The sequence below is a fragment of the Hesperophylax consimilis genome, chromosome 19, assembly GCF_061612785.1.
Source record: "Hesperophylax consimilis isolate HC1 chromosome 19, BYU_Hcon_1.0, whole genome shotgun sequence".
Taxonomy (NCBI): domain Eukaryota; kingdom Metazoa; phylum Arthropoda; class Insecta; order Trichoptera; family Limnephilidae; genus Hesperophylax; species Hesperophylax consimilis.
The window spans coordinates 14,131,732-14,146,472 of NC_142854.1; the positions used below are offsets into that span (position 1 = coordinate 14,131,732).

The window sequence follows — 14,741 nt, forward strand, 5'->3', positions numbered from 1 at the left end:
TGCATGTGTTACCTGTTTAGGTATGTGTTTGGCACTGAAGAAGACGTGGAAACTGGTCCACTTCCTGACCAGATCTCCTCCCGGAGAGCAGTCGCGCAGATATCGGATGGTGTCCACGGTGAGCGCGAGATCGCTGCCAGGCGCGTGGATGGCCAGACTCACGGGGGCGGCCCATCTGAGAACAAAACAAAAACTAATTAATTTCACGAAAGGGAGAACTTTTGAGGAGTATTATAAATCCCACCCTAGATTGTATATTATGCAGGGTTTTCCAATAAGAGGTGTTATTTTGATATTCAATCGTAAAAGATCAATGGTTTCGTTGCTTGTGTGGCACATAGCGCCGTCTTGTTACAAGTAAACGTTGTCCAGATCAATACCATCCGATTCCGGCCATAAAAAATCATTAATCATCTCTCTATAGCGCAATCCATTCACCGTAACTGTTGCTCCAGCCTCATTTTCGAAATCTAAGGTCCAATTACTCCGCCGGACCATAAATCGCACCAAACAGTCACACGTTGAGGATAGAGAGGCTTTTCAACAATGACTCTTGGGTTTTCCGAGCCCCAGATGCGACAATTTTGCTTGTTGACGAAGCCACCGAGGTGGAAATGAGCCTCATCACTCGAGATGATTTGCATTTGATTCACTCAAGTGAATTTTAATAATTTCAATGCGTTGTTGAAGCGTGTATCGTTCCATTTTTATTAATGGCGTAGTTTCTACTTGTCAAATGTCAAAAAATGACAGCTTCAAAAGTAACATCTACCGAAATAGCGGGCTATTCAAAATAACACCTCTTATTGGAAAACCCTGTACATAGTGAATGATATGATGGTGATCATTAGAGCAAAGTTTAAGATGCTTGTTCTGCAAAACATTATTTTTTATATTTTTTTAATCATTGCAGACAATATTAGCCACTCTCAAACGAAAATTTGAAACGGAAATATCAAAAAATCATTCGGTCGCATCCAAGAATTGAACCCAGGACCTCATGGCCTTTGCTCTAAGAGCAAGTTTACTACACGAAAAAATTAGTACTGCTAATTTATTAAGAATCTCTTCAAATTATTGGTAATCCGGTTAAAACGGTAATGCATGCCGTTACATGCGAAAATATTAGGATTTTTATGAACACGTGTTCCGACATCTCGATAATACAGGTATGATTTAAGATTTTCACGGCCAAAAGTATTATAGTGATTTGTTTTTGGGGTATTATACCGCGTTGCGCTACCTCCTTCTTTAGCAAACGTTTCGGACAGCATTGCAGTGTCCATCGTCAGGGCAGATGTGTAATTTAACCCCAAAAACAAATCACTATATACTCGATAATACGTTCGTATTTTACTAAAATTTTATCATAAAACCTATCGATTCATTCATTAAGAGCCTGCAATCCTTTTTTTTAACCGATAACAAATAATTTAAAGAGATTCTGAATAATTAATATTATGACCGGCCGGTGGCCGAGTTGACATCGTGTTTGGGTCCTACTAGGGCGTAGTGTGTTCAATTCCTCGGCTGGCTAAGTCCTCCATCACAACACAAGCAACATTTTCAGCTTACTGTGGTAGTAGTAGAAGATTTTCAAATATTGTCAGGTTATTCGCAACCCGGGAATGTTGGTCTTTCTTTAAAAAATAAATTTTTAAAAAAAAGAAATTTAGCAATAGGTACTCATTTTTCTCCGTGTAGTTCTCAGTCTAATTATGATACAGTTAAATATGACCGAAGGGAATTGGGTCGAATTAGCTCAGTGGTAAAGCAAAGCGCCGGCAAGGCTGAGATCCTGGGTTCAATTCCCAGATGCGACCAAATTTTTTTTCTGATTTTCTGTTTCAATTTTTCGTTTGAGAGTCGCTAATATTGTCTTCAATGATTTTTATTTGATAATAATTTTTACATTTCGAGATTTTATGTAAATATAAATGTAGTGAATGAATATTTGACAAAATTGGCCGTAATCTCAGAGTCTGAAGGAGTGTGCTCATCCTAACTGTAACAACGGTGAGCGACAGCTTACTGTATACCCCTACGAGACATCTGCGTGTCGGTATGAAGACAGTACACAGTGTACACATACTCGTTCATTAGGCAATACTATCATTGTGACAAGGAAACACGGAGTTGCCAAGAACACAGTGATCGCTGCTAGTGACAACTGACCAACTAAAAATCTGCACGGAGAAAAATAATCATCGTCAATTTATAAAGAATCTCTTCAAATTATTAATAATCCGGTTAAAAACTGGATTGCATGCCGTTTCATGATAAACTTTTAGTAAATTCGTAATAATATCGAAACACGTGTTCAAGCACCTGCGTTTGTCTTGATAATATATAATGATGAAATGCGAAAATGTTAGGATTTTTATGAACAAGTGTTCCGAAATCGTGACAATACATTGGTATTTTACTAAGAGTTTATCAGGAAACCTATCAATTCATTCGATAACGGCCTGCAATCGCGTTTTTTTACCGGATTACGAATAATTTGAAGCGATTTTTAATAAATTGGCAATTTTTTATTATCAGTAGGTAATTTTTCTTCATATATTTAGTTATACATATATTTTATAGACCAGTGCCATCATTTTGACAAGAGGACCACCTTGCCAATTTTTCAAATGGTTATTTTCGAGCAATAAATGCTAAGAACTACTTTTTAAGCTGTCATAACCCTTAAATTAATGTACCTACCATTCCTGAGAGAAAGTCCAATTATATCCAATTTTCCAATTATAAATTTCGCTAATAAACAATTAGTTAATGTTAATTAAGTGTTAATCTGAAGTGACTTACCAGCTAAGTATGGTACTGTATATTATCTCCGTATATAGTTAGTAATAACATAGATCATTGTAGAAATGTATTATATATTTGTACAGCGCCCTCGAGGTGATTTTGGCACCCCCATTGGGGTATGTTGTGAGGCTGAAGTTAGTGGGGAGGGGAAGAAGATGAGGAAGAGGTGTGTAGGGGAGTACCAGGCTATTCAGAACTGGTCACCAAACACGGCCAAAGCCATTTCAAACAACGTTTCAATTCTGAAAGGTGGTCTTAAACCAGGACGATAATGAGGATATCTTCCACTCATGAAAATTTACTTGCGCACGCTAGGATTTGAACCCGCAATCTTCGGACTGTTAGTCGAGAGCCTTGCCTGTCGACCACGGAGGGCGGAAGCCTCGATTCAGTCCCCCCGAAGGAACTTAAAGAATTCTTCAAACTACTGACAACAACTGAGTAGATCCAACACTGTTGGTTAGGACCGTCCATATTTTTTTTTTGGTCCGGGAGTTTAGTATTCTGTGGTCGAAACGTAATAATGGAGATGTGTCTCTCCCACAGCCGGCGGATTATCATGTAAATGTTATTTTTACCAGCACCTGTCTAATAATTAGCTGCTTGTTACCAGTAGTTAGTGTGGGTATTAAGTTCTATAGTTCTCTACATATATACATTCGATATCTCACTTCCAAAGTGTAACAACTCAAAAAATTGGAAATTTATTTCATTGATTTATATCCTCTTTTTATATGGGGCTTTTTGCCATTTGGGTATATTGAAATTTTTACATTTTTTTTAGTTAAGTAGTACATAATAATGGTTGCAATAATAATTTCTTACATTACAGTGGTTTACAATTGGATAAAACAAAAATAATAATTGTAAACTAAAATTGTCAGAAATAATATCTTGACATAAAATTGATTATGTTTCAAACGATTCCATGATAACTCAACACAGTGACAATTAAACACACAAAAAGTGATATAAAGTCATTGGAAACGATGAAAAAAATAATTTAAACCTAACCTAACCTACTTAACCCTGTTAATAAAGTTTTTGATTCATCACTTTCCACGACTTCATATAACTGTTGAAAAATGTGATGAATTATCCGGTCACCGTTTTAAACATAATATTTGTTACATTCAAAATTGTAAATTTATGTACGCGAGGAATTGTCAAGTTTTTTACATAATTTGTTTGTGAATGGTGGGATTGTAAAAGGTCGTTTTTCCCACTGTGTTGAGTAGGTACTCTTAAATTGACCAGACTATAATATAATAATTATTATTATTTCTCTTTCTAACGTCAAAAAGTTAAGTATTTCCGCCCGGTCATATTTGACCCTAAAACACTGGAGGGGTCATTATAAAAATATGTATTTACTAGCTGATGTGTACCTGGTGTTGATGGGATTTATCCTTAGGAGATAGACATATACCGTCGCGAACTTTTCTGTATGCCTTTTTAAGATATACAATTCCGTATACGTAGATTTGATGTATATCATAAGGTTTAGCCAGCGTTGGCAGTGTAAGCGCCATAAAATATTTTTTTTACGACTTGATTACAAAACATCGACTTTTCACTACTTTCTATAAATATAATATGAACGTATTATATAAATATACCTTAGAAAGAAATTATCTAAATCAGAGGTTCCCAAAGTGGTCTATATGGACCCCCAGGGGTCGATATCGGCTTGCTGGGGGTCTATGTCAAAGAGAAAAAAATTTGGGGGTCCACGAGATTCCAATGGGGGTACATACAAGCGGACCCTCATTTACCTTAAGTCAACATTTAGGAGTTCCGTAAATGACACAATACACCTAACACAGTTTACGTAATACTAATAATAGACTGAGAAATTACTTATTTGATATTTGTATGTTTATATATCGTAAAGTTGTTTATTAAGGTATATAAATAGATTCTACATTCCTTTTCTCGTTAGAATTAATATATTCAAGCAAAACATTGCACATTGAAAGCTGCGAATTTTCCTAGTTCCCCAACTTGTTTTTGAAAAACTTCCAGGGTAATAAAGACGTTCAACATTTAAATGCACTTCACACAGACTTCAAAACTAAGTTTGAGGACATTTTGACTAAGGAAATGCAACGTTGAAGAATCGGATATCATGTGACAAGAAGAAATGATCGGAATAAGCGCTAACAAAGAACTTAAGGGGCAGTTCTGTAGGGCTAGCTACAGAAAGAAATTACCATTGCTTATCCTGCTCCATTTTCATTTGGTGTAATACCTCACAAGGGCGCCCCTGTCTGCACAATGGAAAAACAGAGGAACTATATCGCCACCCGGTTGTAGGGCAGGCAAGGGAAGGGAATCTTTTTACAACAAAAAATAAATGATTATCACATGGGACGTTAATAGTTTTAGGAAAATTCAATATTCGGCAGGCAGGGGGTCTACGGAAAAAAAAAATTTGGCAAGTGGTCTACGGGGCAAAAAAGTTTGGGAACCTCTGATCTAAATGATAGTGAAAACTCTATCAAAATCCGGTGCGTAGTTTAGAAGAACTAAGTGCACAAACAGACAGACGCGAAAACTGACTTGATTTCATACTATTTACAGATTAGAGATAATATTATCCATTTTTATATATTTAAGATGTAAATGTTCGTTTGTTCAAAATCCTTAATCTTTGAAAGTTCTTCACTGATTGCTTTGAAATTTTGACACAATGTTGCATTCGAATACGCGTGTGTTGTAATATACATACCCATATTATATAGATATATCTGTGACATGTAAAAAAAAGCATTTTTTTAAAAACAGCGCCATCTGTTAGACAAACATGTTTTTTTAAACAGCGTCAGACAGACTGTGTCACAGCAACGCGTGGCGGGGAACAGTTAGTAAAAAAATACAGTGTGTGGCAAGCCTACGCACGACGGAAGTGAAACTTTTAGTATTCTTCTCTCTCTCTTTTCATTTCATTCTCTCTTTTTTTCTGTCTATTGACATATTTATAAGTAGCATGTGATAAAAAAAATTAAAAATTATAAAAATATGGGATTCGAACCCGGGTCCTGCATAACGAGTGTCGAACGCTCTGCCTCTAGACCGCGGTTATTACGTATTCGACCAAAATATCATATAGTCAAAATATCTAAAAGTCTTTTATCACTTTTAAAAAAATCATTTTATCACTTTAAAAAAAATTATTATTAAAAAAATCACAAAAAGAAAAAAAATATATATTAAACGGGGATCGAACTTCGGTTCTTCACGACGAGAGTCGCGCGCTCTGCCTCTAGACCGCGAAGCTGAGTTTGGAGAGTGACCTAAAAAAGGTATATTATAATATTGGCTAGGCTCCTATAGCGAAATGATCACGGTTTTTCATGACGGTCATGAGTTGGTTTTACTCTTGTCTTCGAAATTGCATAACGCGCGTAAAGAGTTTCACTTCAATAATAAAAATGTATTTTTCAGAAAACAAAAATTTACAAAAAACGAATGTACAGTAGAAGATTAAACCTGCCTAAAATCTTGGTTCCTCATTATCTCAGAATATGATTTTTGATTTGTTACACTTTGGAACTGAGGTATCGAGTCATGTAAGATGTAGTTACAATCTTCTAGTAATAGGGAGAATTCAAAGTAATACTGTCAGGTTTTTGGCAACCGGGAACGTTTACCTTTCTTTAAATAAATCAATATTTAAAAATAATAAGCACATCTTTTCAGCACCCTCATTATTTTGTCGAATTGTTATTGAAGCGTGTAATTTATGCATGAGATTGTGGGCAATTAAATTATTTTTCCAGGTTTGATGCGTACATATGAGAAAGAACGTCAAATCAATCCATATATACACACGGTGACCGGAAACTCGTAGTACAAGCGGGAAACTGATGAATCTACATCAATCTTTAAAAACAACTGATGAACCTTAGGTAAATAGGATACAGGGCAAAAAAATTTGGCGTCCCTTGTCAAAACCAGTAAACGGATGGTTTTTGTATAGCGCCATGAAAAATAATCACAAAGGCGATGTGTTAGACCGGTCGGTGGCCGAGTTGACATCGCGTTTGTGTCCCACCCAGGCGTAGTGTGTTCAATTCCTCGGCTGGCTAAGTCCTCCATCACAACACAAGCAACATTTTCCGCTTACTGTGGTGGTAGTAGGATATTTTAAAATATTGTTAGGTTATTCGTAATCGGGGAAAGTTTGTCTTTCTTTTAAAAATTAGTTTGATTAGTTAGTTAGGTATTATCAGAGCCTTGGCAATTGAATGTTCCAATTGTGCCCGCATAGGGCTGGCCTTGAGTAGGAATAAACAATTTAACGCTGTATTCGCATAGCGCAAATATAGCGAACACAATAACTATCGTTCAGTAATGCCCCTAGATGCATTTTAATTTATTTAATTTATCTGACAGGTATTAGTCATAAAATTATTGTAGGTGTATTTACATAGTAGGACAGAAATATTTTTTTATTTAGTATAACATTCGATTAACTTCACATACATCTATATATTAATCTTTGTTATTTACGATAGACAGTTACCTTGTTTTAATAAAAGATAATAATTAAATTAATTGATTACAAACGACTGATTGATGTTTCCATTTTCCACGTGGGGATTACTAATAAATTGCCCAATTAATAATAATTTTTTTATTAACAGAAACAGGTATTATAATTAATGAGAAAATGGACACGTAAATTAAAAACTATTGCACCATTACATTATGCAGGGCGTTAAGGGACGGACTTCATTTATTTTAACCTGTGATTTCTGACGTTATTTGAAGTAAAACATATAGATGACATTTTGGAATCCGGCGACATTTTTGATGTATTTTTTTTTTCTACTTAAAAAATGAAAAATCAGTAGGTATTGGACAGTTAGGATCGGGGTGAGGTGTTGGTCGGTTACTAGGATATGTGACCAATGACGACACGTGAAAGATTTCTTTTTTATTTTGAAAATATATTTTTTTTTAAAACGTTTAAAACGGGTCACAGGATTCCAAAATTTAATTTACTTTTTTTACTCCAAATAATATCAGAATCCACTGGTTAGAATAAGTCCCTTAACCCTTTAGTACTTTCAACAGAATCCACTGGTTGCAGTAAGTCAAGTAAGTCCCTTAACCCTTCAGTACTTTCAACAGAATCCACTGGTTAAAGTAAGTCAAGTAAGTCCCTTAACCCTTCAGTACTTTCAACAGAATCCACTGGTTAAAGCAAGTCAAGTAAGTCCTTTAACCCTTCAGTACTTTCAACACATTTGTCCAGTTTACAATATTTTCTGTGAATTCAAAATGCGTTATATACATCTTCTTTTTTTAATTTTCCTTAAAAACAAATACTGTTGTAGGAACTAGATAAAATTATCCTTCCGGTGTATTCATTCAAAATAATCATGACTATTTTTAAATAATATTTTTTTTTAATATCGTACGTGAAAAATATTTTTAAAAACGCTAACCAATTTTTTTACTCTAATCGAGAACTCGATATTCTGAAAACACGTTCGTTTTGTTTTGGGAATTAGTAAGAAAACTGAAACTTCACTTTTTTCTTGTTAATACAATAAAAAATTAGAAATATTTTTTTATTTATATGGAATCAAATGTAATTGAAAGGAATTGAATGAAATTGGGTGGAGTTGAATGGAATTTTATGGAATCGAATGAAGTGAAAGGAATTGAATTGAGTGGAATTAAATGGAATTGAATTAAAATGAAAATAATGGAATGAAAGGAATTGAATGGTATTGAATGGATGAAATTGGAACGGAATTGAATGGTATTGATTAGAATTGGAGTAGAATTGAATGGAATTTAAAAGAATTGGAGTGGAATCGAATGGGATGGGATTGAATTGAATTTAATGAAATCTGAGTGGAATTGCGCGATATCGCCGATTTTTATGGTAAAAAATTATACTATCGATATTTTAAAATGTTGATCAATTTTCCCAAAGTAAGATAAAATAGTTCTTACTTCTGGCACACGGGCACGCCCACAACACATTTCTGTCTGTTCATCCACTCAGTGCTGTGACCTATTTGTGTTAGAGAGATCCAAAGCGCCGGGTTACTACATGTTCCGATTATTTCGTTCCATAATCGTTCCAAATATTTGGATTCCAAAATTAATTAAAATTCAAGCGAAGCATTTTAATTGTTCAAACAAATAAACAATTCCTTACTCGATTAATCTACTAAAACAGTAATGCCCCATGACATATTGAAATAAAAATTAGAAAAAGTCGTTGTTTTCTAGCCTTATCTCGAATAAGGCACAGTGTCTAGCACAGTGAAATCGATAACATTACAATATCGGATCGATAGGCGTAACTACAGATGATTTTATACCAATTTTCCGAGCACGGTAACGCTGTTGATATTCATACCGATATTGATAAAGCAATAAATAATAAAACTATATACATTGACAATACTGGAGGTATTAAATATGAACTTACATTCCAAAACTTCTAAATGTCGCACAGATACATAAAATAAAATAAATTAACAATGTTGAATTGAAATACTAGCCTAAAAATGCATTAACAGTCCCTTACTTTTTGACATTAAAAATCAATTGATCAATCAATCAAAGATCCTTTAATTTTCGACACTAAAAAGGGAGTTAATTAGTTAAAGTCGACTTTATTCAAAAGTCAGCATTACTTGAACTTGCACAGTCGAGTGTTTCAATTAACATTTCATAGCAACACCCAAACATTTGTCTATTTGCCAAGATGGTTTCATTGTTTATATTACCAAAATGAAAGAAGTTCACAACAGCTTGTGCAAGAAAATGCGGTGGGAGTATTCCAAGAACCAACCTTACACAGAGTGACAGGAAACTAATACGTGTTTTAAAGTAAACGAAAGCTGGTTGATGAATGAACAAAGATCAATAGCAAATGACGTACGTATAGTATGAACCGTGAAAATGGGTATCGAGTATCAAGTGGATATATCCAGTGGGGCTCCCAAACTAATACGTGTTTTAAAGTGAACGCAAGCTGGTAAATGAATGAACAAAAAACAATAACAAATGACGTATCTATAGTATGAACCGTGAAAATGGGTATCGAGTATCGAGTGGATAGATCCAGTGGGGCTCCCAAACTAATACGTGGTTCATGAATGAACAAAGATCAATAACAAATGACGTATGTATAGTATGAACCGTGAAAATGGGTATCGAGTATCGAGTGGATAGATCCAGTGGAGCTCCCAAACTAATACGTGTTTTAAAGTAAACGCCAGCTGGTTGATGAATGAACAAAGAACAATAACAAATGACGTATGTATAACATGAACCGTGAAAATGGGTATCGAGTGGATAAATCCAGCGGGCTTACGCAGGCGACCACGACCTCCGGGTTGCAAAAACTCGATCCATTCAACTCCTTTTGGGGAATTCTGTCACTAAACAATACAGTAGTACCTCGATCAACAGAGTACTTTTAAATTTTAATAATTGACTGAGCGAAGTCTTGTTTTAACTCGTCTGAATATAAATTTGTTTTTGAATTCCGGTTCCGTCTCAAGGTGATGGCCGTTTTAAAGGTTCGGTAAAGATTCTTTTTTCAAATTACTTTTCTTATTCGCATTTTTTTTCAATATTTTGGTACCCACCTGCCTGAAGAAGGTTTGAAAAAGAATTGTCATTGAGATAGCGACGTTTTTCCTTATTTTAAATAAATAATCAAGTGAAACAAATTATTAAAAAAAAATACTTTTTCAAATGTTTACAATAATATTATTTCAATCAAAATGCACTCACTTTTATGATGTACAAATGGCTAAAATAAAATAAAATTAATAAATACACATATGTCAATAAGTCATACCTACATCCAGACATCGATGTACATTTATCGATGCATTCAAACTATTAAAAACTGGTTTAAACCAACTCATGTGCTAATCAATAATCGTTATGACTTATGACCATCCTTGAAATGTCATTTAAGCATTACAACTTACAACGCGTAGACTTGACCGCCCATATAACAACAAATTATATTTTGATAATTTAGTGAAAAACCGTTTTAGTGAAAAATCATCCCAAGGGCGCTGTAAATATTAAAATAGCAACATTAAATCAGTCGTGCCCTAGATTGCAACTGATCTTATGTTCAAATAATTGGCAATGTATACAATTTTTTTTAATATTTATTAATATTATTATTCAATTTATGTGTGATTATTACTAGACGTGACAGCTGTTTCGCCATCTGAAGGTATTGTCAAACTGTTGTGAAGCCACTTACAGACGATATTTATTTCCACATAGGTACATATAATGAAAAACAAAATTATTTTATTTTTATCGCCCATTCCATTGTTGATTTCCGAGTAAAATATCGGGAATTATTAATGGTTTTAAATGGTCAATATGAAATCAACAAACCGCAATTTAAAAATTTAACGAGATTTCCAAAAACATGAATTCTTTTGAAATAATGTATATATCACAGTAGTGACCCGTGTGTGAGTCTACGCAGCGCAACTTTGCACAGAATTGTCCGCATCGAATGCACACGACCGACCGACTCGTGTGGCAGCAGTGTTAAGATCTGCCAGAACTCGCCGACCAATTACAGGGCGTTTAAGTCTCTTACCGTTTTAATCGTTTTTAAATATATAAGTCCCATTTGCTAAAAACTGTATGTCACCCTATCTGTCTTTATTATCTACATTGTTTCTTCTTTTGAATAATGATTAGTTATGGTTCAAATATTGTTACTGTCAAATAATCCATCTGGTAACACATCTAATACATATTTTTTCTTTAATTTTGAAATATTTTGTGTTTGTATGTAAATTTACTTTATGTTTGTGATTACTCTTATGTTTGCTTCACTCAAATGTAAATTTTAACCTCGATACTGGCTTAGTCCTAGTGAGGTTGATTTTTATGTGAAAAAAAAACTTGTTTTATGTATAGTGAGATGCAATAAATAAATAAATAAATGACGATTTATTAATTCTACGTATAATTATATACAGTAAAACTTACATATTAAAACTTAACCAGCGTTGGTTGATCTATATGAATATATATGTTTTTAAGCCATAATATACTTCACTAAAGTTCCTTATTGCATCAGTAAACGATCAACGTCAATCGCATAAATAACGTAAATTGAATTAACTATTGACAATTGACATTTATCGTCTCCGGTCCACTTACCACATAGATACATTATTATGTGTGTCTTGTTTCCTGGTTCGTAATACAATATTTCATGATCTTGCCTGCATCGTTAACCGGGATGCTACTGTATACAGTACAATTATGGATGTATGTGACTATTGGTCCCGACCTTGTGCAACCAAATACAACGTAATACTATGTAACTTCTAACATTTGACTGCATCAATAAATTAATATAAACTATGTTCGATGTCTGACTGAGATTCTAACTGAGGATTGATTGACCGCACGCACAGTGCGGTAGAAGGTCACAGAGCTGGTCAGGATCGTAAAACACAGGCCACGGTTAAATAAAGTACATGTCCTTCGTCTGCAGTCACGATTTTTAAGACACATTATTCATTTACGACTGCATATTCTATAATGCTTTAGACACGTTGCTCGTCAAACTGAGATCTCAACCCTGGAGTCATTCGCAAAGTGGGAAGCAAGAGAAGGAGAGGAAATTTGTCCAAAATGAGGCAGATTTGTATTATATTGACTGAGCCGAGTAATTTATCTGACAATATTGAGCTCATCTTTAATTCTTATTGATGATTTCAATAGTTTATTTGTTTCTTTTTTCATATAAACCATACTCCGTAAACCTGTTGTACATCAATATATTATGGAGAAGATTAAACATTTGAAGTACATACAAATGGGAACAGGTTTACTGTTTTGTGACATGTGTCAAAAGATGAAAAAGTGTCGTTGAAGATTTCGATGGCCAATGCAAAATCCTTAAGGCGATCCTATACTAAGTAATGCAAAATCAGGTGTTTTTGGTTTGAACATTTGATTGCTTAGAAATACTACAGATGCTTTAATTAAATACTGGGAGTAGAACACATCGCGGCCTTGTCAGCAGACGATCATTTTTTTGATAAGACTTTTTATAAGTCTAGAAAAAAATAAAGTATCAGGCCTAAAAAAAAACTGTGTAGTGCAAAATATCCTATTTACAAACCCATTTTCTGATATGTTTTTATTGTATAATGTGGCAAATTTAATTTTTCATTCGATTATCGGAGGAAATTTTCATATATGTACCAGAACTTAACAAAATAAAAGAAAATATGCGTTAATTAGAGGCATTACTGTGTAGGAATATCTTCTCGAAACGTTTTTTAAACTATAATAATAATAAAAAGTGTTTATATATATTTTTTGTAACAAATAGATATTATGATATCCTCACTGGGATCTCCCGTGCTGGGGATTTAATTAACACACGGTTAAAATTTAGTATTATGGATAATACAAAGTAATTATAAATATATTGAATAGTGATTTTTCTGAAATAATAATAAATAAATGACAAGGTGTTTTTTTGTTCAGTTGAGTTGTTTCAGTTTCAGTCTGTATTTGGTGTCAGTATATTATCTATTTCTGATCTCCCTAGATTGTGTCCAGCTTTTTATTTGTGATTTAAATGTTAAAATATTGTTGTAAGTTTTGAATGAGAGTGGGATTTTGCTGTAGAGTTTAGTACCACGGTACAGGAAGGTTTTTTGCCCAAATGTTGTATTTGTAGTTGCTTGTTGTATATGTTTTTGACCTTGAGATCTTGTGTATCTAATATGTGTTATTGTTATTTCTTGTGTTTTGTATTTATGAATATAAAGGAGAATTGTTTTTGAATAGAGTTGTTTAATTGACATCATATTAAGTTTGTTGAAGATTTCGTCAGTGCCAGTTCTTATAGGGACTATTAAGATTAGGTAGTTTTAATGAGAGAGTTTGAGGTAAAAAAATGGAACACATTTTTTCGCTTCAAGGCTCATCTAAATACACGGTGTCCGGAAACTCGTAGTACAAGCGGGAAACTGGAGAATCTACACCACATGGGGAACCCAAAAAAACATAAAGTTTTTTGATTTGAGCATTTTCAAAAAAAAAAAAACCAAAAAAAAATATTTTTCGGCTATTTTAGGGTTAAAGTTTTTTCTGGTTGAATAACAGATGTTTTAACCCTGCAGAGCAGAAATATTTTATGATTACACCGGGTTAAATGAAGGGTGATTTCAAAATAATGCTTCAAATCCGAGTTTCTTCATTTGTTTTACTTTCAAATAGTTTTAATTGGTTGGGTACTTTGATCTTCAGTAATAATTTATAAGAATTTGATTAAAAAAAAAAAAATTAAAAAAAAAAAAAATCAACTTCAAACTCGATAACGAAAGCTCAAATAAAAAAAAATATACTACAAAATCGACTCCAAATGTGATGTAGATTCACCAGTTTCCCGCTTGTACTACGAGTTTCCGGACACCCTGTATAATATGTACATCAATGGGCAGAAGTCCACACTTTCGCAACTAGCATAGGATCTCACACGAGTGTGCTGGTTAGGCACATTATCAGATAAGCCAATCTATTTCTCTTTCAAAATAGGTGGATCAAGTATAGTTCCAAAGATTTACTAAGGCTTCTAAGGTGTTAAAAACAAGCATTCCTGTTAAGAACAATAATAATGGATAAGCCTTGAAGAGTATGTACATAATAACATAAGGGTAATACATAAACCTCATTTGTACTCTTTCTATTTCAAGGATTCGGTTTTGTTCAGCTTTATGCTGCCCACCATGTTGTCCTATTCTATGCTGGTAGGTACTTGCACTTAGAGATTGAATATATTAGGAAAGTTTTAAGGTACCGAGTACCTACCCCTTGTTCGAATCGAACAGAATGAAATGCGCACTTGAGTCGGAAGCGGTTCGGGGCGCACTTGAAAA

At 34.0% G+C, this 14,741-nt stretch overlaps 1 protein-coding gene across 1 annotated transcript in view; it reads right to left on the bottom strand.

The window, feature by feature from the left end:
* The window catches only part of LOC149414858 (beta-1,4-glucuronyltransferase 1-like), a 240,317-nt gene that overhangs the window by 26,693 nt on the left and 198,883 nt on the right, over nt 1–14,741 (bottom strand). The window contains exon 4 of the mRNA XM_089643340.1: nt 13–175. Coding sequence (XP_089499466.1) covers nt 13–175 — 163 coding nt within the window. The remainder of the gene's footprint in view (nt 1–12; nt 176–14,741) is intronic.